Below are 7,796 nucleotides of genomic sequence, written 5' to 3'. Positions count from 1 at the left end.
ACCCCTGACACTTGACTGAAAGCGAGAGTTTGGTGTATTTCGTTTCTGCATAAAAGATAATAATTAAATTTTTAAGAGGATGGAATCACACAAAATAAAACGAAGAAGTGTTTTTATTGTTTATTTTATAAACAGCAGACTCATTACTTTAAATATTATAAATATAATGTGAATGCTAAATGCTAAGGAATTAAAACATGTGTATGTTTGTTTTACAATTAAATACAAACATGAGATTGTGAAGTTAAATGCTTTCCTAGTTTCTTCCTTTCTTTTTAGGCCTCTAAAATTTCGCGAGCCACGGGTTTTCCTGTTACCTCAATTTTGACAGGTTTCTCGCGATGATGCTTTGGATCGTACTTTCTGGGGATTGTAATAGTCAAAACGCCGTCCGATGAAAGGTTAGACTGGACTTCTTCAAGGTCGTACTGTTCCGGAACTGGATATTTTCTGGAGAAACGTCGGGAAATCCATCCATGTTCGTCTTGTTTTTCTGAATGTTCACCTTCGACCACGACAAATCTATTAACAACTTTTACGGTTATCTCTTCGGGCATGAAATGCTGAATGTCCAGAGATGTCTGAAATATTAAATAAAAAATATTAGAAATTATGTTAAAATTTATGGTTTTAAAAGCACTCATCGCGCGAAAAATGCGGAATTTTTATCCTTAAATAAGCTTCAATTGACAAAAATTATTAATACCACATTATTCATGCGGATAAATACAATGCAACCAACTATAGTCAACATTTGTTAAGGGGTGATTGTATTCGCATTTTGATCTACATGCTGCTTTACAATTGTGTGTGGGGGATGGCACATTTGTATTTCTTTTGCAAGAGCGTTCAAGAGGAGCTGTACTGGTCCTGTTACCTGCTGTGATTTGAGAAAACACCGTTAACTACAAAATGAACGAAGCCGAGAAAGTCGACGAAAACTGTTCCAATCTTTATTCGCGTGTACCGCAGATTCTAATTCATTTTCTGCAGTTTCTTTTGTTGTCCTTTACTAAAATGTTAATTATCTAAAATGCAGTTAACGGTGTTGATTGGGATGCTGAAATTTAGAAAACGCCGTAACGGGCACTTACGGCTCTCTTCGAATCACGGACCTCAGAAATCGCCCTGCCGTGATTTGAGAAAATGCCGTTTAGGGCGAAATTATTACGCAGCTCAACATACTATAAATGCAGTTACGGCGTTTCTCGAATTACAGACCTTTTTTCTCGGGGTTCGAAGATTCAAGAGAACACCGTAAACGCGTACGGACCTCTTCGAAATTCGTTTAAAAATCGTTTATAATTTTCGCCCCCCGATAATTAAGTAAAGTCCGTAACTGCCCGTAACAGCCCGTTGCATCCATGATTTGAGCCTGCAGTTAACGGTCAGTTACGGCTCTCTTCCAAATCACGACTCGCCAAATTTTGCAGTTAACGGCGTTTTTACCAAATTTAGCAATAATTATTTTTAAAGTTATTAACAATTTGATAAATTATTTTAATAATTCGGTGCATCTTTTTTTCACGAGTCTGACAACATAAAAAACTCATTTTTCGATTTTTTGCAGTTAGCGGCGTTTTCTCTAATCACAGCAGTTATGATAAGGATCGTGAGAGGGTTCAAGAAATGTTTCGACAGATTTTTTTTTAAATGTAATAATTTATAAAAAACTTAAAACAATATAAGAGATAATATAAAGAAAATAATATAAAAGGAGTGAATAAAATTATTTTTTTAAATCGGTTTTTTAGGCACATGTTTGTAAAAGTTGAGGTACCCTATCAGTATAGCCAGTGATTTAACAAAAAATTTACATCCCACTTTTGGCAACCACAAAGAGGTTGTTAAATTTAGAGATTTCTCTAACAAATAATTATATAAAATCTTATCATGGAAAAAATAAGTTTTTGTTTAAGTCATAATTTTCTTTTTAAATGCCAACAAAAATTACATTTTTTTGTATTTGGTTAATGGGATACTTATTCATAATTTTTTTCAAAGTATTTTACATAAAATTAGTTTTGTTTAAACGGAAGACCCACCACTATTTTTTTTAAATAAAATATTTTTTTAACTCAGTACTCAGGCCAGTTCAACATAGTAAAAAACTGAAAAATTAGCATCAGTATAAAAGTTTTAAATTTTCTGTAAACGAAACAAGAAGACCCTTTTTATATTTGAAATAAGTATTGCATAAGCAAAGTCCAAAAAATTTGATATTTTCGTTGAAATTACACAAATTCTAACTTAATCAAAAATGATTTTTTCTAACATTTATATTTATACGCTATTATTTTTGATCTCAAACTGTACTCATACAAGATTAGCAATAATTTTTTGCCTATATAGAAAACGTATTTATAGAAGTGTTGGAAATTATGGCTTTATTTTTTTGTATTTATATGCATAAATAGGTAGCTCAAAAAATACTGTGAAATCTAGCATAAAAGAGAAATGTACATAATTCGCAAAAAAAATCAACGTTGAAAAAAAAGAACTTTAAAATTTGTCAAGGCATACACTTTAAATTCCAGCCATGGAGAAAAAAAATAACCTTAAGAATTAATAAATAATAAATTGATTATGAACAAAATGGTTATAAAGCATATAGTCACAAAAAGTAGAAATAGAAAATTCAGTAAACGGAAATACAAATTGAAATTAAAACGAAAATTAATGAGGAAAAAATTAATAAGTGACAGAAAGTCTTACATGAAACTGGTCCTTATATTCAGATTTTGGAATTTTTTTTTCTTGAATGTACTGTTGCAGAATATGTGGAGGGGCAAATTGGATGTGGGGAGGCAACAAATTGTCGTGAATATGATTATTGTGAATCGTATTATTGAAGTATGGACCTCGGCCTAGGGAATCATGACCTTCATCTGCCCACCGGTCTGGCTGTATTGTTGCTGGCAGAATTGCCATTTTCAAATTGTTTTTAATTTTTAATTGAAATTAGATCCCACACGAGAAATTAAATGTGTATGAAATATTTCTCTGTAATGAAACCTCATGACGATTACATGATAATGCGCACTTGCGCATTGGCAGTTAATTATATGTGGAGCAGAAAGTGCTGCCGCGTAGCGATAAACTGCGCAGTTTCAAACATACAAGTTGGCCTACTCCCAGAGATGCATTTTTTATCAGCCCACGAGAAATGTGCGAAAGACCCCACTTCGTGTCCGTAAAATAGGCCTTCACGATAATAGAGATCCAACACATTTCAACGAAAAAAAAATCTTTAACAACAATAAATAATAGAAATGTTAAAAAGTAAAGTCATTTTAGCATTGAGTTTTTTAAATAATAATCGGCTTTATTACAAGCTAGCTGTAATGAATAATCTATAAAACTTTTGTGAATTTCTGATTAGTATTACTTGGTTTGCAGGTTGTTCAAAGTAAGTTTCGGATCTTTATTGCGGCAAGGAACATAGCGCGCACGCACGCCTTACATTGTTGGTTAAGGTCATGAAGGAATAGTAAAAAGTAGTATCTCCGTGAACAAAAATTGATCTTGAAATCCTCCAAGAATTGGAAAAGAAAACCACAAAACCACTGTCATAGGCACAACTCGAATATTTCTAGTCCCACGTTCGTCGGTCTGCCTTCATGCATTGGATATATCAATCGTTACTATTACTTCGTGGGTAAGGTCATGGACAGCTGTTACTACGTTCTAGCATACCTGACCTTCCTCACTTTGACTGTTTTATAATTAAACCGTCGCGTCGTAGAACAGGATATAAAATATTTCTTTAGAAGTGGGGATGCGAACGCCATTCAAACCCTAGCGGCTGGGGAACCCCCACTCCTGGATAAATATTCTATATCCCGTTCTACGATGCGGCGGTTCAATTATAATTATAGCTACGGATTTTACTCGCCCCCTCGCTGCCCTTTACATTTCCTCTCTTCCCCACTCTGATGTTCAACATCGGACGGAAAACACGAGATAAAAGGTGGTAACTCTATATTACGTGAACCCATTTTCGTTTAACAAGTCGATGAAATTAACATTTACAGCCAAAAAATGATCTTGATGTTTATAAAATCCATAAAGTTTTTCATTTTTTATTTTTAAAATTTTTATAAAATTACTCAATAAATTTTAGATTTATTGTTTGTTACATGAATTTAAGGTGACTATTTCATTATAATTGAATTTAAAAATCAAATGTTTAGGTAGAGAATGAATCTTAATTTATTAAAACTTGTAAATAACAAATGCATTATTTGAACAGTTTTAACCAGAAACAAACCAAGTTTTCTTCTGATTGTCTTCAAGTCTCATTGCTATGAGACTCAAATGATCATGACACCAATTCTTGAATTTTCAGTTCAATATCACTTTAAAAAATAACTTAAGAATCATGGTTTTATTATTCATGCAAAAGTGTTTTATTCTTTCAAAGATTAATGTGAAAGGAGGCTTGGAAAATTAGAAAGCTATCTCAAAAATATTAACTTTATAATGATTTTGATCCTTTTGAATTTTTTTACTTCTTTGAAATCTTTTTAATTCATGGGACGTTCCTAATATATGTAAATTCTTCTAAATCATCTGAATTTGTCTAAATTCCTTGAATTAAGAATTTCTTGCAGAAAATTCAGAAGAGTGAAAGGAATTCAGGTATTTCACAGAATTCAAGAAATTCTCAGAGTTGAAAATATTATCGGAATTCAGATGAATAGAAGCATTTTAGGGATTTAAAATAATTCCGGATATTTAATGAATTAAAAATATTTATTAATATTTAATAAATTCCTTACATATTCTCAATTTATGGACTTCATTTGGGGGGTGGGGGCGATAGAATGAACGAAATGGGAAGAATAAAGGAGGGAGTTCTTTAATGCTAGAGATATAGAAGACCGGACTGGAGTAAACGATGAAGAATCGGAGAAAAAGAGAGGGAAGACAAATTAATAGAAATATGGGGGGCGATTAAGGATTCAAAATATAATAAATGGTGCAAGATGATACAAAAAGGAGTACCAAAGTATTTAGAAAAGGGAGGGGGAGAGAGAAGGTGGACCAGAAAAGCAAGATTTAAATTTGTGAAACGAGGTAAGGGAGGGGATGTATTGGGAAGAGGAAGAAAACGGAAAGTGCAGAATATGGGAATGGGAGAACGAAACAAGAGAGCATGCATGGGAAGGATGTAGGAGAGGAATAGAAGATAAAGGAAGCTGACAAGAGAATGTGGTAAAGATTCTAGGAGAGGATGGATTATGCGAAGAATGGATGAAGGAGTTGGGGAGTGCTAGAGGGGCGAAAAAGAAAGAATGAAGGAATGCATGTGAAAAAAACTGACAAAATGAAGATACAAGAGAAGTGAAAGATAAAGGAAACGGAAGTCGCTTAGATTAGAAGCGTAAAGGTTTGTAAGATATGGTTACGTAATAGCATAAGTAGCCTAAGATGCGGTTATGTTCTCGCACGCGCGCCCTCTCTCTCTCTCGCTTGCACACTCGCTTCCGATCGCTCGCTCACTCGTTCGCTAAAGCGTCCTAAATTGCACTATCGCAGGAAATAGAAATAAGGATCTAGTTCTAGATATAAAATTTTACGTAAATATTTGTAAATACCCCAAACTCTCGCTTTCAGTCGACCCGTTCTCAGCCTTTCTAGAAATGCTGGCTCCTATAGTTTCTCAGGGAAGCCGGGCGAGAGCGGAAACGAGGATATTGGAAATGAAGCAGGCAGCCCTCGCTTTGTACGTTTTTGTCCCCCCGAAATCAGTCCAAGGACATTTGAAGGCAACCCCCGACACTTAACTGAAAGCGAGTTTGGTGCATCTGTAAATAGTAAGGATAAGATTTTATAAAAAAAATATGTAGGCAGAAAAATTGTAAGTAATGGAAGTGATGTAAACCCTTAGGCGACACATTATGAATAAAATAGAAGAAAGTTTATAGAATTGAAGGGAATTCAGAATATCCAAGTTTTTCAGAGAATGAGAGAAATTCAGAGAATTTCAGGATTTCCGAATATTAATGGAATTCAAGAGATTCAGAGAATTCAAAAAATTTAATTAATTCAGAAGATTCAAGGATTTCATAGAAGTCAAGGAATTAGAGATTTTCAGAAAATCAGAGAATTCCGAATATTCAAGGATTTCACGAGATTCAGAGAAATGATTTAAGAAAAGTCAAGGAATTAGATTTTTTATTACACCAATAAACGATGTTTTACCCTTTCGGAGTAGGCGTGACACACTCCGTGGGGAATGGAGTAATGTGACGAATCGGTTGTAGAATTTTTAGATTGATCTTGAATTCTCATGTTATTTATTTTAGTAAAGCATTCGTTCCGCAATACTGCTCCAACCCAGGTTGCTGATCAATCTCTTCAGCAATCGCCCAAGTGAAGAGCCTTAAAAAGTTGTCATGTGAGGTTCCCCACTTGGGTCCATTAGTGGCCAAAGTATTTTGTTTCAGATGTACTTCTCTCTTCTGACACTGCTTTTACTAACTATTTGTCGCCATATTTTTCTGTCCTGGCATACTTCTCTAGCTTATTTTATGTCCATGCATTTTTTCATGCAGGCTCTCGTCTTTCTGTGGCTTCTTATGTATCTTCTAACTAGGCTCTCATGCACACATTCTAACCATTCTTTCCGCGGTCTGCCTCTGGGCTCGCTGCCATTTACTTAACCTTGATACACTTGTGTGCATCAACTACTGTCTCTTCTGCGCCACATTTTTTAGGATTATCTCGTTACTCATGTTGTCAATGAGTGTTTTACCAAATATTATGCTCAGGAAGCTCATATCAATCGCGTTAATTTTAATTTTATCCTTTTCTTGGTAGACCCATGTCCATGTCTCGCTACCGCATAGCGCAATCGGTATAAATATTGATTTATTGCCGTTTTAGCTTTATTTGATATATTCTCTCATCATTTAGGATAATGTAGCATATTGTTTTCTCACCCTTTCCTTTAAACACCATCATTTTTGTTTTATTTACGTTAAAGTTGAGGCCTATGTTCTTCATGCTTGTGTTCAATTTGTTCAAAATTCTTTGTAAGTCTTCAATTGATTCTACCATAGCAGCCTGATTACCTGCGAACGCTAACCCACGCACCCAAATATTTCAAGTATTCAAGGTATTTAACATGTTCAAGGATTTCCACGAATCCAGAGACTTTCAGGAATTCACAATATTAAAAGAATTCAAGATATTCAAGGATTTCAGAGAAAATGTCATTGCTCCAAGTATAAAACTTAATTTCAAAGGAAGAAATGATTTAAATTTTTATTTGGGAGAGATTTGAATTCAAAGTTTAAAAGCAATAAATTTCATTTTGTACCAAGTTTTAGCAATTTAAATTTAAAAATCTCCATTTTACACAGTAACTTTTAAAATTTCCCACTTTTCACTTTGCAAAATGGAATAATTTTTAGTTTGAAATCCTTCGTAGGGAAATTATTTAAATTTGTAAGCATAAAAATAAACATTTGGTAAATTGTATAGCATTAAAAGTTTTGAAAGTCCACTAGTTTAAGTATATTCCTTGTTTACAGTTTGTTTATTATAAATGGCTTTGAGTCGAGATTTTTTCAGTTATTTAAATTTTTTAATGTAAAATTGTTTGATTTCAAGCGTTTGTTCCAGCAATTGTGGGTCCGGATGCAATAAGGGCACATAAAATTTTTTCGTGCGAAAACGAAGTCCCCTGGAATTTTTGAATAAAATTTTCAGAAAATATACCTTAGGGTATCCTTCGAGTCATAGAGGAACAGGAATTCAAAATAAAAAATTTGAAAAATTTTTAATAA

General features: G+C 33.7%; 1 protein-coding gene across 3 annotated transcripts in view; it reads right to left on the bottom strand.

The window, feature by feature from the left end:
• Window positions 1-165: 165 nt before the first annotated feature.
• LOC117169258 (protein lethal(2)essential for life-like) overlaps window positions 166-7,796 on the bottom strand; it is a 12,524-nt gene continuing 4,893 nt past the window's right edge. Inside the window, exons 1-3 of one of the 3 annotated variants that reach the window (XM_033355535.1) lie at window positions 3,389-3,731; window positions 2,716-3,248; window positions 166-581 (exon numbers count right to left, since the gene is read on the bottom strand). In XM_033355535.1, coding sequence (XP_033211426.1) covers window positions 276-581; window positions 2,716-2,931 — 522 coding nt within the window. In that variant the 5' untranslated portion in view covers window positions 2,932-3,248; window positions 3,389-3,731 and the 3' untranslated portion in view covers window positions 166-275. The other 2 variants (XM_033355534.1, XM_033355536.1) reach the window with 2 other exon arrangements.

Source organism: Belonocnema kinseyi, chromosome 3 (genome assembly GCF_010883055.1).
Source record: "Belonocnema kinseyi isolate 2016_QV_RU_SX_M_011 chromosome 3, B_treatae_v1, whole genome shotgun sequence".
Classification (NCBI taxonomy): Eukaryota; Metazoa; Arthropoda; class Insecta; order Hymenoptera; family Cynipidae; genus Belonocnema; species Belonocnema kinseyi.
The sequence above is the reverse complement of the archived record's forward strand: the minus strand, read 5'-3'. Positions and strand labels throughout refer to the sequence as shown.